This window comes from Phaseolus vulgaris, chromosome 8, assembly GCF_000499845.2.
Source record: "Phaseolus vulgaris cultivar G19833 chromosome 8, P. vulgaris v2.0, whole genome shotgun sequence".
Lineage (NCBI taxonomy): Eukaryota > Viridiplantae > Streptophyta > Magnoliopsida > Fabales > Fabaceae > Phaseolus > Phaseolus vulgaris.
This window is the reverse complement of record NC_023752.2, coordinates 58,281,866-58,307,801: the sequence shown is the minus strand read 5'-3', so window position 1 is coordinate 58,307,801 and position 25,936 is coordinate 58,281,866. Positions and strand designations below refer to the sequence as shown.

At 28.9% G+C, this 25,936-nt stretch overlaps 3 protein-coding genes across 10 annotated transcripts; all 3 read left to right on the top strand.

The window, feature by feature from the left end:
• The first annotated feature begins 12 nt into the window (after nt 1-12).
• Nucleotides 13-3,715, top strand: LOC137826875 (double-stranded RNA-binding protein 4-like). Of its 8 annotated transcripts, none has more exons than XR_011083602.1 (6): nt 66-269; nt 616-869; nt 1,714-1,924; nt 2,462-2,551; nt 2,685-2,863; nt 3,485-3,715. XR_011083602.1 is itself a non-coding variant. In XM_068633031.1 (5 exons), exons 2-4 carry the CDS (start codon nt 624-626, stop codon nt 2,827-2,829), a joined length of 825 nt encoding a protein of 274 aa, XP_068489132.1. In that variant the 5' UTR covers nt 13-160; nt 616-623; the 3' UTR covers nt 2,830-2,863; nt 3,485-3,715. The 8 variants fall into 8 exon arrangements, 6 of the variants coding, with proteins under 6 accessions (XP_068489132.1, XP_068489130.1, XP_068489129.1 ...); XR_011083601.1 differs by having other exon boundaries at nt 67-269; nt 3,473-3,715; XM_068633031.1 differs by having other exon boundaries at nt 13-160; nt 2,462-2,863.
• Nucleotides 3,716-11,735: 8,020 nt separating this feature from the next.
• On the top strand, nt 11,736-13,487 carry LOC137824453 (putative transcription factor bHLH086). The gene is made up of 5 exons (XM_068630102.1): nt 11,736-12,401; nt 12,528-12,635; nt 12,762-12,827; nt 12,926-12,991; nt 13,094-13,487. Exons 1-5 carry the CDS (start codon nt 11,859-11,861, stop codon nt 13,190-13,192), a joined length of 882 nt encoding a protein of 293 aa, XP_068486203.1. The 5' UTR covers nt 11,736-11,858; the 3' UTR covers nt 13,193-13,487.
• An 8,318-nt stretch (nt 13,488-21,805) lies between these two features.
• Nucleotides 21,806-25,458, top strand: LOC137826111 (U-box domain-containing protein 3-like). Its single transcript, XM_068631970.1, has 2 exons — nt 21,806-22,222; nt 24,309-25,458. The coding sequence occupies exons 1-2, from the start codon at nt 21,975-21,977 to the stop codon at nt 25,159-25,161; spliced, it is 1,101 nt and encodes a 366-aa protein (XP_068488071.1). The 5' UTR covers nt 21,806-21,974; the 3' UTR covers nt 25,162-25,458.
• Nucleotides 25,459-25,936: the final 478 nt, after the last annotated feature.

Here is a 25,936-nt window from a genome sequence, read left to right as displayed (position 1 = left end):
TAAAAAAGTGATATTCCCATTCACACTCTCAGAAGCAAGAAAAACATGACTATCATTGTCGTACCATAAGCAACAAACAAACATTATGAGAATTTTTGTACGAACAACAGTGTTCACACTTCTCTCCTTTGCATTCCTAGACCAACTTGATGCTGGAATAGTAAGAGAAACTTCTTCTACTATTTCTCACTCATCCATGGCTTCATCTTCTTCCAAACCTTTACCTCCTCGACCATCTCCTTTTCCCCTTCCTGTTCAACTTTTTGCTCGTATGCCCTGCAATTCTACGCAATAATTTTTGAATTTTGTTATTATTATTTTTTATAATAGATTTTATGTGCAGAATTTTGTAAGTAATTATGATGGAAAAAGTTATTCAAAGTACCCTTATAGAAAGTGAAATGATTGATGCATGAAAAATTGTATCTTGAGTGTTTGAATTAACTTATTTTCGAAATACTAGCTATTTGTTTTTGGAGAAAGTGAGTTTGAAAATAATACATTGAAGGGTGTTGAATGTTACTAGAACATTGATTGGTTACGAAATTATGAAGATTTTTTTTATTAAACACAGATCTCTAACACTGTGGATTGCTCTGCCATGAGGTTTTTCAGAACAACTGATGCACAAAAATCGCTTACAAGAGTTTGCTCAAAAGTGTAACATTGCACTTCCCGTGTATCAAACTAACAACGAGGGACAACAACATGCTCCAAGATTTAGGTCAAAGGTGTGGGTGGATGGAATGAGTTACATTTCCCAATCTACTTTTTCCCACAGAAAAACTGCTGAACAGGATGCTGCCAGACTGGCCATGGAGTGCCTCCCTAAAAGGACAAGAGATGAAGCACCATCTCTTGATTGTGAGGTGTGTTGTAGCAAAATTGTTGGTGTTGATTTCAGTAGGTGCAGCTTCAGTTGATTGACTTAGACACACTGTTTAGCAATTTTTAGCCAATGTCTGCTAATAATATGTTCCAAAATTCTAGACTGTTAGATACTTAGTTTGTTTTATGTTTATTTTGCATCTGGTTGGCAAACAAACTACTTTGACATTGGAAGAATATTAGATTTTGTTTTTCCTGCATTAGATGTTTTTCTTGTTCTCAGTCTACCAAGAAGAAGGTATTGTCTGATGATCTGAATTTTCTTTCTCTTCCTTGCTATTCTATGTTGTTTGCCTAGAAAGACCTGGTCTATAGTTTTCTTTAAAGAATTACAATGCATTTTTCAAGTAATTTTGTTATTGGATATGATGCTAAAGAATCTTACTTGAAAATGACCATGCAAACTATTGCAGAGATTAAGTTTTCAGGAAGGTCATAATATCATATAGTTTGTCATGTTTTCCTTGTAATGGAAGCATTTAATTCATACAAGTTTTATCTAAAAGAAGTACCATTATAATAACAAATAAAACTTGTTGCCTGTGGGAATAGAGTTTAGATGCTTCATTTTCAATTTTCATACTCTGTAAAGATTTGGAGCTAATCTAGTATAGCTTGAACTAATCACTAAAAGTCTCCGTTTAGGAAAATTGTTTTCATATTAACTGCTGACTTTGCAGACTTACAAAAGTAAAAAGCTTGTGAAATAGCATTAAGCTTGATGACGCTTTAATAAGAATTTTATTGCATCATTTTGGCTAAACCTTGTATTACCATTCCATAAATCTTGGTTAAAAGCATCAGCAACTTGTCTTTGATTTCCAGATTTCTGCATTTTGCAAGTCTATCTTGAATGAATATGCTACTAAATTGAAGCTAGAAGGACCTACTTATAAGACTGTTCAGCAAGAAGGGTTGCTTCCTAGTTTTATATCTTCTTTAGTTTTCAATGGCACAAGTTACACTGGTGATGCGGCTAGAAACAAAAAGGATGCTGAACAGTTAGCTGCCAGTGCTGCTATTCTCTCAATTCTGAGTATCCTTTGCTATGCTTAACAGTTACACAAGATTTCTGATATACAATGGATTTTTACTTGAGTACCCAACAATTGGTTTTTCAAGTTAAGTATCTAATGAATTAGATATTTTGGTTTGAGTCCCTTTTATTATCTGTCAGTTTTACTTACTATTCATATGCCACTTAATTTGAAATGTGTATCACATCATTTAGAGTATTAAAAATTGACATGCATTATGTTATTCATGAGATAAAAAAATGTATCGGTTGGTGTGATGATAAAACAAATTAGAAGACTAAAAAAGAAATTTTAAAATGCTTTAGAAATAAGTTTAAACAACATAATATTAATAACGAGACACAGATAAATATTCTTTTGGATAACTTAAACCAATTTTTTTTAATTTATTAATTACTCAATTTGAAAAATAATTGTTGGGTACTCATAACAAAATAGATAATATATTAAATAACTGAAATTTATTGAAGTCTTCCAAATATTTAATAGATTTTCAATAACAATGTGTTTGCCTACTAAACTAATGTTTAATTCAGATAATTCTGGTTCAGGATCAATGCTTGCTGAGATGATTAAGTCAAAATCTAAACTTAATCATGCAATAAAAAGAAAGAAGGGAGTGCAAGGTATTCATCTTAGTACTGTGACACCCAATTCAAAGACAGGAAATACCTGTGTTAGATTGGGTGATAAGGAATTTGCAGGTTCAGTGGCTGATAAAAATGTTAAAACTGAGGTTGAATTTCTTGAGTCTTCTAGGATGGTTTCCCCAAGTCAAGAATTTAAGATACCAAAGCAAGAACTATTCCCTTCGGCCACCAAGGGATCAAATGTGTACCTACCCCGATCTTCAGCTCCTACTTTTCATGGTGGTTCAAGTTTGAAAAGACATAGAGAGAAGTAGAAGAAGGATATAAGAAGTCATAGTTGGAATCACTGTAAGTTTTTATTATGTCACATTTCTGATACAGTGTCTCTTTTGCTTTCTTTCTTATATTCATATGTGTAACTCTTTTCCTGCTGACAATAAATTATTTACCTTTTAGTCTACTTGTTTCCCTTGTCTGTCCATAGCATTTGAGATTCACATTGTCCATGAATGGATCTTAATACCTTTTGTCTTTTACTGTGAGATCAACAAGCAATGGTGTTATGTGAATTCCTACATATTTCTCACTCTTTAAGAGAAGTTATTTATCTTGCAAGACATGAGAATATATATAGTTTAGTACTTAGCTTATAAAAATAATTCATAGACTTCATTTTGTATGGAGTAGATTTCTTGTGATTGTGAAACAATAATATAAGCCTTCCATTGTTAACACTTTAAGGGTTTGAGATTTTGCATGTTTCATTATAGTTGGAATATTGGCATGCTGAAAGCCTGTGTATGAGTATAAGTAGTTTGTTTTCTTGATGTTATGGGATGATGTATAGTGCTTGTTTAGTAGTTATGTGATTTGAGCTTATTTGTTTGTTTGGGAGGCAGAGCTTAATTTTATTTTTAGAGTGATTTGTGTCCTATGATTAATTGGATGTTTTGTTAGAGAAATTTGCAGGGTTATCAATTGCTGTGTGATGGAGTACTTCTATATGTTGTAAAGTCTAATGCTAGTTCATGGATGAAAACAAAGTACCTTTTCAAAACTAAAGCAAGTGTTGTTGAAATCCATGTTCAGTGGTTACATATTTTTTACTTGTTAAGCTTATGCTATCTATGTTCTGGAATTCAGACTTATGTTGAGAATCCACACATTTATTCAACAAAAACACCTCTTCTACTTTCTTCATTTGTGTTTGGACTTACCTATTAGTAATGGTGTTAAAATTTATTTATCTGAAAATTATTTTGAAAATGTACTTGGATGTGAGTATTCCACCTTGTACTCATTTACCTATTCATTTCATATTATTTTTTATTTTATTTTTATAAAAGTTTTCATGATGTTACGCATGATTATAGACATTTCAATTAGGTTCAAACGTTAAGTAACAACAATCATATGTGACCACTAATATTTTTAATTTGACTTTATTTTGTCTTATTTTCACTTAAATAAAGTAAAAAACAATTTCTCATTTTGTTCATTAATAAGTGACTTGTTTGTTGAGTGAGAGGTAAAGGTTTACTTACATGTGTATTATTTTTTTTTTTTCATCCTTAATAATTTTTTATATATTTTTTTATATCAAATAGGAAATTATTTAAGAGAAAACGATGCAAATGTTAATTAAGGATTTTCAACATATTGACTATTTTTTTTTCTTCCCAACAACATAGTTTAAAAAAAAAATTAATGTGTCATTTTCATTCCGTCAGGCATTCTCAATATACAACTTTGGAACAAAACACAAAAATTAAAAGCAAATGAAAAAGAAAAATACACGTGGTAGTTTTATTCATTACACGAGCAAAACATAAATAAATAAGTTTGGTGAACTACGTTTGGTTCCAAATTCACCTATAAATACATGTAACAAGTTTTCTTAATATTTTTTTAAAAATAAAATTAGTCTACTCAAAATCCCAATAAAACACCCAATTAAATTAACAGAACATGATTACATCTATCATTAGTGGTTGGTGTATTATAAAATGAAGATGTAAAAGGTTGAAATTTAGAGGATACCATGTGATTACTTGAATAAAAAATATTACAGGGGTCATTGAAATAGAGTACTGGAAAAGAAAATAAAGGTAATAAGGTTAATGGTGTTTTTAGCTTCTAACTTTTTCTTTTTTAAATTTAATTTGGTTGTAGTCCCTGACTTTAAAAATTAACAATTTTTTTTCTTATTATATTTTTAAAGATATTCTAACTTTATCTCTAAAACCAACATTTTTAACGTTTGAGTATTAGAAAAAACAAAAATACTAACCAATATTTTAAAAGTCAGGAACTAAAACAAAAACTTAGAAAGTTTTTAAGACTAAAAATTAACGTTGGCCCAATATAATGAAAATCTAATGTTAGTAGTTTGAGTAATATACTGTCAAAACTAAACTCTCATATTAAATATATCCAAGGTATTTTTGGACATTTTTTTATAAATTATTTAGAAATTTAATTTTTCTATAAATTAAAAGAAATTATATATAAATTAAAAAAATATAAGAAAACTTATATAGATTAATTCATACACAAACTTGTTTAAATATAGTATCATAATTTAAATATAGAAAACTTATTTTTTCAGAGTAATGGTGTATACATCAATCTCAATTGTATGTACTTTTGAATTAAAAATAAATAAAAAGTATATTGATGCATTTCTTTATTTAGTGTTAACCTTAAGTGTTAACTGTTACATAACCCATATCGATGAGTTAGTTAAATACCAATTTAGAAACTAGTTTATAAAATTAAAAACTATTTTAGATACCAATCATTTTTTTTCCTCTAAAATAATATCTAATTTAGTTAATATAGTGACTAATTATTTTTGGTCTCTAAAAACTAAAACTAGTTTCTATTTAATAATTTACTTGTAGTGCTATATTAACTAAATTAAATACTATTTTAGAAACTAAAAAAGTATTAATATCTAAAGTATTTATATTATTAATAAAATTTATAAACTAGTTTTTAGATTAGTATCAAATTAGTTACAAACTTAGAATCTAAATTAGTTGGTAGCTAAAACCTTACTACCTAATTAGATATCAATTTAGAAACTAGTTTATAAATTGTTTTAATAATAGAAATTACTTTAGATACCAATAATTTTTTAGTTTTTAAAATAATATCTAAGTTATTTAATATATTGACAAATGTTTGATATCTAAACACTAGTGCAGAAATGCTAATCAAATGCGGCTATAGATTCGCATTTGATCAGCACGCAGTTGTAAATCAGAGAAATACAAATGCGGCTATAGAGCCTCATTTGTAAATGCGGTTATTTGAAATAGCCGCATTTGTATATTCTTCTGAATGAGCTGGGGTTTTAGGGGCACATTGTTGGTGAAGAGTGGAAGGGGAGAAGAGGAAACATGACAGCGGTGGCGAGTGCGGCGGTGGAAGCAGTGGCGGAGCGGCGAGAGCGAAATGCGACAGCGGCGGAAGCAATGAATACACCTTCAAAATGCAGAGCGAAACCCATTAAAAACGAAAGCAATATGGAAAGCAAAAGCCATTGGAGTTCAATGCAGTTGTTAGGGGCAATGGAAACAAGAGAATGAGGGGCAGTGCAATTACGTACCTTCGAAAATGCAGAACTTCGCAACCAGAGAAAACGAAAAACAAATATGAGCGCAAACAGAGAATGAACGAAACTGTTGAGCGCGTAAAATTTTTAGGGTAAAAACCATTTACAAATGCGGCTAAACGTAAAAACCGCATTTGTAAATCAAGCGCTTCGATTTACAAATGCGGCTATTACTTTTAGCCGCATTTGTAAATGGAAGCTCTTGATTTACAAATGCGGTTATTTAAATAACCGCATTTGTAAATCAAAATAATTTCAAAAATGCCACCGCATCTTTTACAAATGCGTTTAAACGCGGAACCGCATTAAATAAGGAGAACGCTCTTTTCTTACTTGATGTATTAACAGTGGAAATCTAATGAAAATATTAAGGTGTTCTGACTTCATTAATAATCTGGAATTTAAATTTCAAATATGCAGTTAAATTAATTAATTGAAAGTTTTATTCTAATGCATATGATTACTTGAATAATGTATTCTATATAATAAATAAAAAAATAATAGAAAAGTAAAGGCAACTGTAATGAGGAAATTGAGCAGATTTGGAAGATATGGAAAATTCTGATGTTGTCTCTGATAAAGAGTTTCCAAGTTCATAGTAAGAAGGACAGAATTAGACAGTCTCCATGAAACAAGGAGAAGGAATTGTTGATTTTCAATGCCAGCTTTGGTTTTTCCCCCTTTGCCCTAAACTTTGAATCTGTGTAGAACTAATTAACATGTGGATGATCTTCTTTGTGTCTACAAAAGATATACTTAACTGTATTTCATGAGCAGCTACAAACACTTCTGCACCTTGTGAGAAAGATAACCCTAAAAAATGGACATAATTAAACTGAGTTGACCACAGGAATTCCTTTTGCTTTTAAAAAATCACTATGATGGAATCTGTTTTAGAGAATGTTGACTTTTTTCTTTGGCAACAGCTAATTAATGCTGAGTAAATTGTTTAAACTTACAAAAGCCAGCTCTTAGATGTTATACTTCACATTGATGAATGGTGTTTAAGAGAGTTAAGTAATGTTTGTTGAAGTAATTAAGAGATTAGGACATTAATTATTGTATGCCATTTTTAATGTTTTATGGAAATAAGTAGAAGATTAGGATCGACTTAAATAATATATGTAAATCTGTCATTTTATTTCACTTACTTTAAAAATTATGTTAGAGAATATTTATTAGATATAAAAAATTTATCATGTTTTCCCTCCTTTAAATCTAATTCCCAAAGATCCTTTCATGTTTGATTTCATTTCAAGAAAAAGTAAATGAAAATTCAAATGGATATACAAAATAAAATAAATTCAAGATCAAATTAATTTCTGCTTATAGTTCACAAAATTTAAAGTATTTTTCATCTATTTCGAAATTAAATCCTTTATTCACTTATGGCAAATCCATTTCCTTGTATAAGGAAAAAATGGGATTAGTTTTATACCATTCTTTTTTATAAATACTCATTTTGATTGTTTTAATAATTAAATTATTGAAGAAGTTTCATATAAATATCCTTTTTTCAAGAGAACCGTGCATATAGATCGTAATAACATTCATTAGACGTAAATAAAGTCTTTCATAAGTGCAAGTAACTGAAATTCTAAAAGTAATTTCATTAAACTTTTTTTTTGTTTTAGAAAAAAATAACATTTGTATTCATCTTTGTTTAACACATTTAGATGTACTAGCTACAAGTTCAAAAAAATATGTTGCTTATTAAGCAAGTTTATTTATACTTTAATTTCATCTCTATTTTGATCAATATTTTCTTTATTGAAAAATAGTTAATGAACTTTGGTTCTGGATCATTGAAATCACTTATAACATTTTTTAACATTATCTAATAAGCAACTTTATCATTAAAATTTAGTTCACTTTGATTTCATCTGACCTACAAACTTCACATTTGAAATGTAATTTTTTTTTTTAAAAAAAAAACCTTAAAAGTCTCATATTCTCGTATTACTATTAGAAAATCATTAAATAAAAATCAATTTTTAAAATAAAAAATAATTTGTTACTATATTGACTAAATTAGATATTATTTTATAGATTAAATAATTATTAATATCTAAAGTAGTTTCTAAATTGGTATCTAATTAGCTAATTGATATCTAATTAGATACCAAAATTTTAGCTACTAATTTTAGAATCTAAAGTAGTTGGTAGCTAAAACTTGATAACTAATTTGATACCAATTTATAAATTAATTCATAAATTTTATTAATAATATAAATTACTTTTTAGATATCAATAAATTTTTTTACTCTCTGAAATAATATCTAATATAGTAAATAGAGTGACTAATTATGTTTTGTCTCTAAAATTAGTTTCTATTTAATGATTCTCTTGTAGCAGATTATATAACCAAAATAAGTTCAAAATCCAATTCTAAAATTGTACATGAATTTATTCTAGTACCACTAAAAGAATAATTAAATAAAAACTAATTTTAGAGATAAAAAATAATTAGTTACTATATAATTGATTAAATTAAATATTATTTTATAGATTAAAAAATTATTGATAGATTAAAAAATAATTAGTTACTATATAACCAAAATAAGTTCAAAATCCAATTCTAAAATAGTACATGGATTTATTATAGTACCACTAAATGAATAATTAAATAAAAACTAATTTTAGAGATAAAAAATAATTAGTTACTATATAATTGACTAAATTAAATACTATTTTATAGATTAAAAAATTATTGATAGTAGTTTCAATTATTAATAAAAAAATAACTAGTTTCTAAATTAGTATCTAATTAAAATCAATATTTTAGCTATAACTAAAAAAATATTAATCACTGATTACATACTAATTTAAAAATCAGATTATATTTTTTTTATTAATAATAGAAACTATTTTAATAACAATAATTTGTTAGTTTATAAAATTATATATAATTTAATGAATATAGTAAGTAGTTATATTGTGTGTTTAAATTAAATTTTTATTTAATAACTGGTTTTATTATATAACATGTTATCAAGTTATTATTAGATCATTTGCATATAATTTCATCATCTAGATGTTCGATTCTCAACTAAGGATATTAAGGATCTTACATTATTAAAATAATGTATATAAATAAAAGACATTTAATTAATCGGTACAATGTATAAAAAAAGATAGCATGAAAACTTAAACGATAAAATTCATAAAATACTAACATTATATGTAATTAAGTTAATACAATATAATGTTTTGTATGGAAGTTTGTGTTGAACATGGTTCAGCCAAAAAGATGGTCTCAAAAGGATGATATATTGTGTTGGTTAACGAATATTGCCCTTTTTTGCAGTAAAGTGGTAAAAATTGCAACTAAGCTTGTACCTGTTCTTCAATCTGGAAACATGTAGTTTTTTGGGGTTTCATCTGTCATTAGATTTCACTTTGTGCGGCACCATTATTCTCTAATAGCAGTAAAGAACCAAAAAAAGTCTTGGAGGGTTGTGTTTGGATGATCTAATCTCATAAAAATAACATTATTTTAAATATGCCTAACGTAAAGTACATGATGTATCTTATTAAATTTAGATCTTACATGATCATGATTAGCTATAAAAAATAAAAGTTTTTCTTCTTCTAAAGATCTTCAACTCCTACATATGAAAATAATGTGTAACTTCTATTTTATAATGGGTTTAGGTATCTTCTAACTTATATCTAATAAATAAATGTTTCTTTTACTGATGCAAAAAATGCCAGCAACAGTATTTCTGCATCATTATTATTTCAATTTTTGCTAACCATTTTGTTTAGTGTGTTTTTACCTCTTATGTTATAAGAAAAAAGCATTCAGTAACTAAGATATTGACACATTACCGCAACTTGTAAGTATAATTTTACATATCAATTCCACAATACTGATATATACTCATGATCACTATTTTCTCACATATGGTTAATGAAAATATAATGAGTACTTAATTACATCTTTATATTTACATATTAATATTTTTTATTAGTAGCAGAGTTTATATCTACAAACTTGTTATCCTATCTATTTTGTTTATTTTAATAACTAAAATTTAAATATAAATATATAATTAGAAATTGAAAATTATGCACTGGGACAGACTATATGTTAACTATTAACAATATATTTATTAGTACAATTTTTTACCTACTTTATTTGTACATAATTCTTTACACTTCTCAAAGACTATCGATATACTATTCTCTTCTTTTTTAGACTTTTGTTGCATTTCGAAAGTAAGAGTGCAGTAAGATTTTTCTCTGTTTTTAAGAAGAAAAAAAAGTCAGATTATTTGTACATGAATACTTAACTTCATCTCTCACGAAGCTTTCGTCTAAATGTTTGAGTTGCATGCAGTGAGCAATGAAACTGAACAAGTAGGGTCAGAATGCATACTATACAAAGAAAAATAATGTGCTATACCTAGCACCAGAGCATATAGAAGAAGGGCGTGGCAGATTCTGCTAGTATTAACATCAAGGAAAGACCAAGAACAGGTTCGAGCACAAGTTATGAGTCATATTGTTTGGTACAGCCACAATTGTCCTTGGTGCAAAGGCATCAGATTCATGTTGTTTAATGCATAATTCTGCTGCATAATATCTGCATAATTGTGGAGCATGGACATTGGTGTTTGGTTCTGTTATGTCCGACACTTAGTGAGTAGAGCAAAGCTGGATTGGTAGAAGATTGCCAAGGTGAAATTAGTGGTTGCAAAGCTATAAGTTTTGGTCTAAAACTAGTGTTTTAGGTGTAGGTTTGACCATATGTTTTGTAGGATGGTGGTAGAACCTATAACGAGTAAGAATGAAGAATTAGAGCATGCTATACTTTAAGATACTTTTGTGTTTTTATAAGAAACCTAGTTTTTTATATTTTTTGGATTCTATCTTTTTAGATGAGCTTTGTATAAGGATGGAAACACTCTTAAAAGTGTTTATGAGCTTTGTATAAAAAAAATTATACAAGAAAAAGAATTACAGCTTGTAATGTGATATAATATAATTTAGGATCAATCATTTTAACTAGGATTTACACTTTAGTAAAAGAATTATTTTTCTTTCTAATTATTGTAAGTTGATGGAGGATTGTCAACCTATCAGCACTACTTGTATGAATTATAGGATTTCTTTCTTCATGCACATTTGTCCATTTTGCAACAAAATAAAAAGAGAAAATAAACAGAATTATATACAGAACACAACCCATGATGCATGGCAATGAGTGGTATCTTAGCCAGTTCAATAAGCAGTGCAGACAGCTGCACAGAATGTTAACATAAATATAATATAGAGTTCACAGAATAGAGTATGAATCCACGTGCTTAAGTTTTAAAAAGGAAGCATGTGAGAAGCTAGTAGCTCCAACTTCTTCATCAAAGTGAGACTAACCAATTTGGAATCAATCAAAGAGAGACGTGGGTTTGGCGAAGGATCCGGCGACCCTTATGCTACTTTGCATTCTCTTTTGCCAGCTAACACTCCCAATATCAAGATCGATTAAACAACATTTTTTAAATTCCTAAACACATCAATATTTTACTATTATTTACTCTGATTTCTTGCTCCCCCATTAAATATTTCAGTTAAGTAGTACTATTGCTCCAATTCCCATCAATACAAAATGGTACTTCGTTTTTTAGGCCTATATAGAGAGGTCTTCTTCACTACTTCTGACATGCTCATTATTGACCTTAACAAACCTTAGCTGCTTTTGCATTTGGGTCCTTTACTTCCCTAATGGCACTATCTTTGACATCTCATGGGGTCAACCAGTACCAAAAGTCTGGGGTTGAAGAGGAAGATGGCTCACAAAGTACTAATGGCCTCAGCAATGATTCAGCTTCAGCCATAACTCAGTGTCCTCCTCTATGTGGCATTGGCAATGACTATGTTCAAAAGAGCACGCATTGCCATCTTGAAGAAGCAGAATCTCTAATCAATTTCAAAGCCAATGAGTTCAGCAACCTCATGCAAGGTAGTGAGTCTTTTCTTAGCTTTCAGCAGAGTTGGCTGTTTTCCAAAGAGAGTAATTTGCATGAAGGTTGTGACCAATGGAACCATGTTAGTCCCAAAAGCACCACAGACATGCGCCTGGTCCAAAATTTCAGTTGCTCTGAAACTGCTACTTGCTATAGCTCCATGTTCAAAGGTGCAAAAGAGAAGCAGCAACATGGTGAAAGTTCATCTTCTGGGTGGCTATACTCAGAACCTAATGGCCACAGTGATAGCGTGAATGAGTCAGCAGCACAAGAATTAGTCTTGAGAAAGCGATCTTTTATGGTATTAATCATTGCTTGCTTCTTAATCACATCTTAACTTCTTTTTATACATATATTTAGCATTAGTCCATAAGAATTACATGAAATTAATTAGAATGGAAGAATGATATGAGATTGGTGTTTATAGGGAGAGACCATGCAAGCTGCCAATGCCAAGAAGCCATGCACAACTGCAAGTAAAGCAACAAAACCAAAGTCAAGCCCATCCAAGGATCCTCAAAGTGTTGCTGCTAAGGTTTGCTTAATTGCTTCAAACCTAAGTTAAATTATGTCGCATATATGTTCCATGTTTTGATTGTAAATTAAGAAAACTTAAATATGAGCTCAATGCTGATAGAATGTTTGTACGAGTGTATCACAGAACAGAAGAGAGAGAATAAGTGAGCGGCTTAAGATACTCCAAGAACTGGTCCCTAACGGCTCCAAGGTAGATTTTTCAAACTAGTCTGAAATGCTGCATTCTTTTGCATTTCCTTTGCAACAATATCTAGGATTATGATTTAATTTCATTGATGAATTTTGCAGGTTGATTTGGTCACCATGTTGGAGAAAGCAATTAGTTACGTGAAGTTTCTTCAGTTGCAAGTGAAGGTGGGACTAGCACACAATGCACTAATTTCCTTCTTCTTTTGATATGCATATTTTTGGTCATTCATCTGCAAACTAAGTTCATCATGACACATCTTTGTGAAGGTGTTGGCAGCTGATGAATTTTGGCCTGTCCAAGGTGGAAAAGCTCCTGACATTTCTCAAGTAAGACAAGCCATTGATGCCATTCTTTCATCTCAATGATGAATTAAAGGTCATGGATCCAATGAATAAGGAATTAGTTCAGGAAGTTGGTCGTTCTGAAGGACATTTTAGTATTTCAGAATACATGACCTTTCTAATTTGTAAACTTCTAAATTGAATCAAGATCTAGCAGAAAAATGGAGCATGTGATAGTGTTTGTGTATGTGCTGGGGCTACAAACCATGTCCCAGGATTTCAACCACAAACTGTTGTAATTTTCTCTGTATGCTAGGTGTGATGGAAGTGTTTCTAATAAATATCTGACTATACTGGGTTTCTATGCAGTTTATTGTTATCATGGAAAAAGAGAAAACGATATAAGATAATGTTCTTTGACTTTTTCTCTCAATTGAATATCACCATGCCAATTAATTTGATGAAAAATCTTGGAAGACAGGGTTTTTGTTATGTTATCTATTGTTGTATAAGTTGGCAATGGGTACAAATTAAACATATTAAAGAAAGAGAAACTAAAATAGAATTTGTGATTGATGATGTAAAAAACCTATCACCTAGCTTATATTCTATAAAACTTAACAAACCATTAGAAAAAGTAAAAAAAAAAAAAACCTACCACCTAACTTACATTCCATAAAACTTTACAAACAGTACAAACTAATAAATGGTTAAATGAAAATCATCGAAAAGAAACTAATTTTTAAAGATCAAAATAATTAGTTGCAATAATAACTAAATTAGAAACCATTTTAGAAACTAAAAAAACTGATTTCTAAATTAATTTGTATTATTATTAAATAGTTTTTAAATTGGTATCTAAATAGCAACCAATGTATCTAAATTGGTTGCTATTTAGATACCAATTTAGAAACTATTTAAAAACTAATTTAGAAATCAATTTTTTTTCTAAAATGGTCTCTAATTTAGTTATTATTGCAACTAATTATTTTGGTCTCTAAAAATTGATTTCTATTTTATGATTTTTTTTTGTAGTGTAACCATTTATTACTCTCTACCGATTTGTAAAGTTTTATGGAATGTAAGCTAAGTGGCAGATCTTTTGGTACTTTTTCTACTGGTTTGTTAAGTTTAAGGATTGTGACACTCCTAAAGTATTCATTTTTAATTTATTTATCCTTTGCCAAAAAAATATTTATCCAATCTCATAATTAAAAAAAATATATATATATATATATATATTTACATAATAAACCTAATCAATTGCACCACTTTAATGCAGAAACCTAAAAAATTAAAATAGTTAAATAAAGAAAAACATTATCCTTATTTATATAGTAATAGATGGCTTAGGGTTGTAGCTATGTGCACTTTGTTCTACGTATAAAAGAAAAATATGAATATAACAACTGAAAATTAAAACAGAAAAAAATTCATAATAAAAAGTTTTAAAAAAAAAACCTTGTACTTTTCTCCGAATTAATTAAGTATATGCATTAATTTTGATATCTCGTGTATGAGTGGGGCTTAGCAGAACCACAAATTATGTGTTGCCAAAATGAAATAAAGAGGCACACGAACTAAGACTTTGTCATCCATAAATTCCTATTTAAAACTGTCATTGTTGAAGCCAATTTTTGTGGTTTGATGGGTCTAATAGGGATGCATTTGCATATGTATACATCACGCACGCATGCACATCTTATAAAATTGACTTCATCACCTACAATGCAAACATTACTATCAAATATGTATGTATTTTATGACATCTTTGAGAATGGTTTATAGGGGACCACCATCAAAAACATTTATTTTAATAGAATCCTTCTCAAAATTAAACAACCACACTTTTTAAATTAACCATCGTCATATTCAATTGATACAATTATTATTTTTTAACATTGTTATTTGTTTCGTTTAGCCTTGCTTCATTCTCCTCTTCTTTGGGACAATTCTCTTTTCATCATTGTCTCTTTTCTTTTGCTCCCATTAATTTCAACACCACACCACTCTCACTATCACCATTTTGTGAAGGATGGAAATATCTTTGTTCAGTGTCTGAGTTATAAGCATATCTCTTCTCTTTAAGGAAATCATCTATTAATGACGGTAAGCAATTAACAACGAGATATTGAGCGTCAAAAAGTCGTTTGCAGGCACGTGAACTTTCATTCAGTTTTGGTGTTAAAATTTAACAATCCATCTTAAACTTAGCCAACAACTCAAATTCAACACTCGGAAAGTTCAAACGCTAAATTCGATAAAAACATTTGACGTTCACCATTAATCTAGAATAAAACTTTCCCATGACTATTCTATCATATGGTAAACACCATAAGCTAAACAGTAGCAAGCTAGTCTGTTTTGGCAAACGCATCTTAATACACTTTCTTCCCTCCCGTCTTTTAGGGACAAAATATGACGGAGTTCTGATATCCAAAATAGACAATATATCGAATGTGATAATTGACCCTAACGATATTATCTCATGTTCCCTTAGCCATTAGCCATACTGGAGTCTTTTTTGATATGCCCAATAGTCTCATTCAATGGATTTAAAGTTTGAACATTTTATAATATTGATGGACAAGAAATTAAAACTTATCATATTTAAGAATTTTATTTTATGATTATTTAGGAATTTAAAAATTAGTAAAATGTTATTATTTGATTTTATTAGATTTTTTCTAAAAAACAATATTTTTTAGAAAAATGATTTACTTTTAAATTAAGTGGATGAATCCATTTAATCCACTAATATGTATTGAGTTGATACGGACCAAAAATGTTAGAACTTGTTTTTTTTTAACTCGTATACTAAATAGATGGATCGAACTCACCGTATACGTTTTTTTATTTAACTGCTTATAAAAATGTTTGCGATAACTATTTAAAACAAGAGGACTCAACCTTTTCTTATAATAAATTAATATTTGCATAAAATTTATTATCTACTAATATAATTTAAAAAAAATTAAAAATATATAAACCTAAATTAAATTTAAATAGTAAATTGGAGTGTGGGTTTTATTTATTTATTTTGGATTTATGTGTTGAAATTTGCTTGATATGGAAAAGTTTTGGCAGCATAGAAGTAATTGTTTTTTTGGTTAAGGGCCAATTGGGACATAAATGGCGATGGTGGGCTCATGCTCCAAACTGGGCCCCAACCTATTGCGCAATGTTTTGGTCACCAAAGGATAATAATAATAATAATAATAATAATAATAACATGGTAATTATCTGTCCATATTTATTATTATAATATTTTATTTTAATAAGTTTAAATTTAAGATTTTTTTTTAAAATATAATAGATAATTTTATTTATTTATTATATAATATATTAAAATTATTTTATAATAACAATTAATTAAATAAAATTAATAAAAGGCGGACAGTTACATAAAATATGCATATTTTTTAAAAATTTATTTAAAAGTTTCATTTCACTATATTTTAGTTTTTAAAATATTTTTGGTTAGTGTTATGGAGAATTATTTATAGTGATTTTAAAATTTTAGGAAAGGGAAATTTTATATATACATTGCTATGGATGACAAGATACACATTTACTAAAATTGTTATTATCGTAGACGTCGTGTCATGTGAAGATGCAATTGTTACGACTAAAACTATTTTTTTTTTCTTTAAAAATTTGAAAAAGGACAAACACACAAGTGTTTTCGTGGATATCTTTTTCAGATTCAGGATTTTTCATAAATTTAAATGCCGTTGAAAATTGCTATTTTTAAACAATTTTCTAATTAAAAAAAAGTTATTTTTACCACAGGTGGCACAATTAAAATATATTGCGCAAGACACCAACATTAATACATCAAACAACTTATACGGTGGCTAAGTGGGTCTACATTATGAGTCAGTCAAAATTTGACTTAGGTTAGGCTTTTTAATCAGTCAACTTGTCAAATCCGAGTTAACTTATTTTTTAAATTAAAAATTAAAATTAAAATAATTTTAAAGCTTAATTTTATATTATATAAGTAAATATGTAATAATATATCAATACTTATAGATTAAGTTTAAATTATTAATTATAATAAAATAATTTAATATGAAAAATTAAATCTTATTTATTCGGTTAAAAATATTAATTAAATAAATAAAAACTTCAAAACAATTTTATGATTAAATGTGTTCTTATAAAATTAATATATATATATATATAACACATTTTAAAAATACACAATTTTAAAAAATTCAGCAATTCGAGTTAATATTTTTAATTCGTTTTACTTTGTTAGTTCTTATTTTATTTTATGATTGACGAATCAATAATAAGATATCTTAAAACACCTGTTTTTCACTTCTAATATCTTATAATGTAATATTTGTAATTTCTAATATTTATAATATAATATTTAATTACAAAATTGTTGATGAAGATTTACCTATAACTTTTTAAGAAATAATTAGAATAGATAAATTATAACATTGTATCACTCGTTAAATTTAATTAATTTAAAATAAAAAATTATAAACTCAAAATTTCTAATAGAATCTTTCAAAAATATATAAAAAAAAATTAGTAACTTTCATCAAAATTTGTTTTTGAAGCTTGTTTTCCATTATGTATTTTGAACATCTTAGTCAAACTTTTTTATCATGATATTCTATTTCGTATTAAAATGTTTAGAAATATCAAAACCGATACATAAACCTAGCTCCAAGGGCACATACAGGGAAAAGAGAACATGATCGAAAGAAAAAAAAGTTAAAAGATTCTTGTACACACAAAAATATCACTTGAAACTCAAGAAAGGAATTTGTTTATACATTGTAAATACATAACTTAAAACTTAGGCTATATTTAGACAAATTTCGTCGTAAATAATTAAAAAATTAAGTTGAAAAATATATATTAAAAATTTACCATTTTTTGTTTTATACCATATAAATGTCTTCCTTCACCTTTTTCTTTTCTTATGACAAGTACCATTAACTTGTTAGCACACAAAACGTGTACTCTACGAAAGCTTAAAAAAAATACTTGAAGTTTAGGAACAAATACATGTCATTTGCCAAGAGTACACAGTAATGTGCCAACAAACGGTTCCACGTCAAAAAACAAAATTCCAACATACAGATTTAAGATTATTTATTCTCCTCCAACAACCCTAACTTTTAAGCACTTGTTTTGATATCATAATGCCTTATTTCCCTATTCAACAAAAAGGTTAATTATACACTCATCACTCTTAATTAATTCATAGATGCTTTAATTCAAAACTGAGTTAATTAGAAGGTTTATTAGTTAAATAATATAGCAGTGGGGCTTTTGAGCAGTTTGAGATCTGGCAACAACCACTTTCCAAAGCTGTATATTGGGTGCATGTTTTTCATTCAAGTTTTGGTTAAATTAATTAAGTTTGCAAAAAAGTCTCACTTTTATAAAGTTGAATTTTTGAACAAAATTTTAATGTATAAAATGCATTTTTAAAAGTACTTAAACATACCATGAAGCTACATTTACTCTTCCAGTTGAATTTGGAGCACCCTCAACACAAAGATTCATTCCTCACACTCTTGGGAAAATAAAACATTTCATTTTTTGATTAATTTTGAGATAAGATAATTACGAGTATAAAAGCAACCCTAACTTCTTTCACAAAAGAAAAAAAAAAGATAAAGGAGATAAAAAAAAGTTCAAAGCAAATTTCTTTTTGGCTTGGCTTATTTGAAGTTACTTTGAAATAATGCACTTACAAAGGCATGAAGTGGAATATTTTAAAGTTGTAATTTATAATGAGAATAAAGCCATATATGTAAAAGCAAAGTGAACAGTGATATAGTATATTATTTATTTATTTATTTATCTCAGTGGAATATCAATTCACCTATTTCAACAAGCTTTAATTTCATTCACCTATTTATTTCTTTATCAATAATTACCTTTAATTATAAAAAGAATAAATACATAACTTGTTTTTAGACTAAAGTTAATAGAAGCATGCATCTAAATCAAAGAGAAAATTATTGCAAAGACTAAGATTTCGAAATAATTATAGCTAAGCTATAGTCAACTGTACCTAACTGCCCATTCTAATCAACACTCACATCAACAGAAACATTTATCAATTTCATCCACATTTTATGACCTTAACATTCTAAAATATATTAAAAAAAATTCAGAAACTGAACCAAAAGCTCTAAAAATATATATATATATATATATATATATATATATATATTAAACAACTCCTATAGTTTCTAGGGAACTACCTAAGCTAAGATGAACGTGACCAAAACCTAATTTCTGTTAATCTTATTCATTTTAAGGGATTTAGGTTTCAAAATTATACTCAATCTATTTTTCTATAAGTGTTTGAGTTTTTTTTAATAGGCTAAATCCAGTGCAATGTCTGGTAATTTTGTTAAACTATAATTTTTTTTTAAATTATTATGTTTTAATAGTGATTTTAATTTACTAGATAAAATTGTAATATGATCTATCAACTAAGTTCTAAACTCAAAATTTTGAAAGATTCATCATCTTGTCCAATTATGATTACCTAATAAACTTCTAAGTCTTGATATAATTTGTGGTCAGGTCCAATTGCGATTATCTAACTTTAATTTAATAATATATAAAAGTATCTAGACAAACTTCTTTACTATAATAGAGGAGCGCGTGTGTGTGAATATAAGAAAAATAAAATAACCTTCCTTATAAGTTTTTTTTTTTTAAATAAAAGTTTTCATTTTAAATATTATTGTGCAACTTGACATCTCAGCTATATTGATACTTCAAACAATAACAATCATTTGTTATCACAGAAAAAAAATATTATTAAAAAAAATAAAAAATATGGGGGATTAGACCAAAACTCATATGTTAACAAAAATGATACATAGGTATATTATATCTATTTATAAAGAATTCTAAGAACATACTAGATGGTAGCCTATTATACCAATGAAAATATTCTCTATGAATAAATCCTAAATTAACCAACTTATTAGCACATGTATTTCCTTCACGAAAAATACGAGTAACCATAAACCTGATTTTCCCACCGTAATTAAGACAAGTATTCCATCGATTATGAAACATCTAAGAAACATTAGTCAGTAAACGTAGCACAAACCAAAACAGAATCACATTTCAGTCAGACATTAAATCTTTTGAGCTTCCTTCATAGCATGTATAACCCCATAAAGCTCAGCAACCAAAGCAGTCTGAACTTCAAGAAACACCGAGAAAGCTCCAATAAATTTTCTCATACTCTCACGGAAAATACCTTCATAAGTAGCATGACCAAGATATTCCATAACAGCTTCATCAGTGTTAATTTTAATCGAACCTAGTGAAGGAAACTCTTATCTAACAGGAAGAGGAAGAATAACTTTATCAATACAAAGTATTAATATAAAAAAAAACTTGATCACGTTGTTTAACTTATGTTTAAATTTAAACAATTTATATCAAACAATTTTTATAAATTAATTTATATGTAAACTAATTTTAAAATTTAAACTTATAAAAAAATTATTTCATTATGTTTCCTTTCTTTCTCCTAAAAGTATATAAAGAGAATTTTATCCAATGATATATATATATATATATATTATAAATATTAACAGTTGTATATATAAATATTCCATATTCAGGATGTATAGATTCCTCTCATCCATGGTACATGCTCTCAATCTATTTATAATTGTGAAGAAAAAAAAGAAAAGTTGTTGACTTAACATAAGATATTCTATGCAATTAGTCTCAAACTCTAGATATACTAAAATCAACATGGATGCTATATATTTATAACAGTATGATTTTACTTTAAAGTATATTATAAATGTACATTGAATTAATTTTTTTATTATTTTATTTCATAATTTAATTACATAATATTAATATATTATACATGTTTGCAATTTTCAATTTCTTTCCATTTATTTTAAGCTTGATCGAGTCAAATCGATATTTAAATAAATAACTCAATCAAAACTTTGGAAGAAATAAAAATAACTCTCTTTGGTCTATTCGTTATGTCTGTATGATGTTAATATTAACATGTGCCATTATTAATTATCTTCATCATTTCTTGGTATTATAGTGTTGAGTCATCAAATCAAAGTTAAATACAATACCTGACCTAACATGCCTAACTTATTTTTTAACTCAAATAAATACAAGTTTGGGAGAAAAGAATATCCTTTATTTGGCTCACTATTAAATTTTAATGTTATATTAACTAATCACATGAAATAACTCACGAAATTTATTAAATTTAATTCTTCCTGGTTATACACTAGGCGCTTTTTAACCTTTTCTTAAAAAAAAAGGACAGATGTTAAAAGCACCAATTTAAGAATATATTTTGGTAAAAGTAAAAGTGTTATTCAAATTACTGTACAAAACTAATTTTATCTTGAACAATATATATTTAATTTATTGTATAAGCTATACACAGGAAATTTTAATTTTTTTATTAAGTCATTTTTTTCTTGGTTAACTTTTTTTTTTATGAGCATGTATTTTAAGGTGAATCTATGATAGATTTGTTTTGAGAAAAATAAAAATGAGATGAATGAATATAGTGTTAGTTGAAGTAAAGTATTTAAGAATTTTGGTGTGAAATGTTACTTGAACGCTAACAAAGAGTGTTTGACTGGTTTGAATGGGAAAATGAGTTTGGCAACAAAACGAAATAAACCAACACCAAAGTTGAATAAACAAACAAAGAAACTGTCTCAACCAACAACTACCCTTTTCTCTCTCTCTATATATCAACACTGTGATGTGTTCTGAGTTATAATAACTGTTGCTTAAAGCCACGCACGCACAAACCAATTCTCTCTCTCTCTCTCTCTGTGTTTTTTTCTGTTACTAAACAAAGCCCATGGAGGAGGCTCCTCCGGCAGAGGCGGTGGCCGTACGGCGAGCGTTGGAGCTGCTGCAGCTAAACGACCCCGTTTTGAGGGTCCAAGCGGCCAGGGACATCCGCCGCCTCACCAAAAACTCCCACCGCTGCCGCCGCCACCTCCGCCAGGCCGTCTCGCCACTCGTCTCCATGCTCCGAGTCGACTCGCCCGACTTCCACGAACCCGCGCTCCTCGCTCTCCTCAACCTCGCCGTACAAGACGAAAAGCACGTACCACCTTACATCTTTTTCTCCAAAATTTCAATCAACCAGTTTTCTTCTCAAATTGTGTTTTTGGAACAAAAAAACTATTTTTTACTCAAAATATGCATATATATATATATATATATATATATAATACTTGTGTTTGTTATGTAATTTGGGTTTAGGATTTTGGGTGTACGAGTCAGAGGTATTCCTATGGTGGCAATTATTTTGGTTTTTCTTTAATATTTTGTTGTAATTTCTCAATCTATTTGGATGGTGTGAAACACATGGGATCCGTGGAGTTTGTCTAGTTGGGAATAGAATATAAGAATATGCGATAAATAATTTCGATTTGGTAAACATTCAAATACATGATCCAATAAGGAGGAGTTTTTTATTCTTAGATATTTAGAAGAGATTGTGAGAGCTTATAACAAATAGTTTTACTTTATTTTAGTAATTGTTTGGTTGAAGTTGTTGATTAGTTTTAGATGATTTAAGTTTCATAATTAAAATTATGGTGTAAGTTTTCATGTGATAAAATATTATTAAATAAGTGATTAATGATAGTGAGATATGTGTTGGAATTCAGGGAAGAAAGAAGAGGAAAAACAGATTTTCATGGCTTAGAATCAGAATGCAGAATTTGGTTGGCTGAATTGATGAGAAATTCTGAAGAAGATGATTGAGTATTTGCTAGTCATATTTTTCAATGTTTTTCACTTTTTATACTGTGTCACGTGTAGTGATTAGATAGGGATTTATCATTGTTTCTTATGAATTCAATGGATGCATAAACTGGTTGACAAGAAATATTAGATGCTTTAACAGTAGAATCTTATCCAATTGGTGGGTGGTTTTTGTTTGGTACATATGGTGCACTTTACCTTTTTAACGTTTTAGTCTTGTCTTATTTAAATGAAGTTAACCTGCAAAAAGTTGCACAGGTTATAAATGACGATAAATTTGTCAACGGAAGATAGTAAAATTTTTGTATACAGTTATCAAATGGTGTGATATAGTAAAAAGAAAATATTTTTTATGATTGTGGATAGAAACATGCAAAGTAAAAGTTGCAAAACAAGGCAGCTATCAACCTAAACACTTAAAATCTCTATATTCTAGAATTCCGGGTATTGTTTATGTTATTCAACTTTTCTTTGAGGCTTGATCCAATGAGTAAACTGTGCCCTGTTTTTATTTTTAATGTTTATTGTTGGAGATGGTTCGTGTCCCTTCATTCAATGCGGTATTCAATCACCGAATGACTTTTTTTCAACTTCTGTACTATTCTTTTCATTAAGGATATGGTTGTGGTAGTAGGTGGAATTGATAAATAAAGATAATACAAAAAGATAAAATCAAATGTTTTGATTTTTACCAATTGTTGCTTAGTGAAATCACTTTCTGGCTGGCAGTGTAAATAATTTATGCTACTCCTTTCTTTCTTTCTTATATTTTTGCTTTATCATTAAGTTTGAAATGATTTCAATTTTAAATTTTCACTTCCCCATTTCCCATGTAGTGAAAAAACATAAAAAAAATTAGCTGTAAGCTGTGTTTCCTAATCACCTTTTATATTAAATGCTTTTGAGAAGGGAAGACCATACTTTTATGTGTGTTCTGCATTCAAGTTTCCATTCTCTCTTTACTGGGTTGGGTCCATGGGGTCGGTAGGAGGTTTTGTGGGTTATATGTTATCTAATAACCGATAGATTGTCGGGTCCATAAATGAGCTATAATCATAGAAAAATTCTGCTGGCAAGGAAAAATGTTGAACATACTCTAGCCATCATCAAAAGAGTGTAAATCAGGGATCTAATGTTAATCTGGCTTAAATGTGTGGTCTTGGTATTGTTTACCCCTTTTAGCTTGGCATTAGTCTTACATCTGAGGCCTGTTTTTTAATATGTTGCAGCTTTGGATAGAAGATAATCTGATAGAGCCGTTTATTAGAAAATGTAGTCTAATTGAAAAAAAATGAAATTAATCAGAACTATTATTGCTTTTTTTTCCCTGTTCTCTTTATTACAAATCACTTAGTCTTCCTTTGTCAAATGCTTCAGATTCAATGGTGTTTAACTTTCTGCTATTCTTATCAAGCAGGAACAAAATTAACATTGTGGAAGCTGGTGCATTAGAGCCAATAATCAGTTTCCTCAAGTCACAAAATCCAAATCTGCGGGAGTATGCAACTGCATCTTTACTCACTCTATCTGCCTCTCCAACCAACAAACCAATCATTAGTGCTTGTGGCGCCATTCCTCTCCTTGTAAATACTCTCAGAGATGGAAGCCCCCAAGCTAAAGTTGATGCTGTGAAGGCTCTGTCCAATTTATCAACACACCCCGATAACCTCAGCATCATTCTCGAAACAAATGCAACGCCTTTTATAGTTAGTCTTCTAAAAACCTGTAGAAAATCCTCAAAAATAGCTGAAAAATGTTCTGGTCTGATAGAATCCTTGGTGGGTTACGAGGAGGGCAGAACTGCCTTAACATCTGAAGAGGGTGGGGTTCTTGCAGTTGTGGAAGTTCTTGAAAATGGTACTCCCCAGAGTAGGGAACATGCTGTTGGAGCACTGCTGACAATGTGTCAAAGTGATAGATGTAAATACAGGGAACCAATTCTTAGAGAAGGTGTTATTCCGGGACTTCTTGAGCTTACAGTTCAAGGAACCCCTAAATCACAGCCAAAAGCACGTACCCTTTTGCAGTTACTTAGAGAGTCTCCATATTCAAGACCTGAAGTTGAACCTGACACTCTTCAGAACATAGTGTGTGACATCATATCCCAGATTGATGGGGATGATCAATCTGGTAAAGCAAAGAAGATGCTGGCTGAGATGGTCCAAGTCAGCATGGAGCAGAGTTTGAGACATTTGCAGCAAAGGGCTCTTGTATGTACCCCTAGTGATATTCCTATGACAAGTTGTGCTTCTGAAGTTTCTTCAAAATAGTAGTTGAGTTGGGGCTCTTCTACTTTGTATCTTTTCCCTTTTTTTTCTCCTATCTTTTACTTTTCACTTGGAACTTATCAGATAAATTTTCTGTAATATAAGAACAAAAAGAAAAAAAAAACTGATAACACAGTGAAAGAAATGCCAGTCCAGGCCATGGTGGAGGTATCGAGTGACTGGTAATGGCAATTGTCAATAAAATGTTGTTGTATGATTAAAAGAACTTGATTTTCTAGTTGATTTGTAAAGGAAACGTTGTATAAAATAGTATACAGAAGTAGTTGAGGGTCTTGTCAATTCTTCTTCTCCTCTTTACAGTTGCGTAGCTAGCAAGTACTTCTTTCTATATTGCATAGTGCATCTTAATGGGACCTTTTCTTTAGAGTTTGGTATTTTGGACATCAGAGAAGGACTCTAATGCTACTTTTTATGAGCTTAAGAAAACTATTTTGGTCACAAATAATGTGATGCCTTTTTTCGTGGCAAATTTGATGTTGACGGTGATGGAGTGAGGTTCGGCTGTTTGACTATTCAACTGAAATCATTTAGAATAATTTGAGGGAAGGCTTTCATCTTGTGACAGATAACAATTGAATCCTTTTGCCCGATAATTATATTGAATTTTAATTTTACTTTTTAAACTTTGCTTCGTTGGTTTTTTCATCCTTATAATTTTTAATTTTTTTGAAACTAATATCTTTTATTGTCTACTGATGACATAACAGACATTTTGGTTGTATTTGGGATATCGGTAAAAATTAAATGATTTTATTAA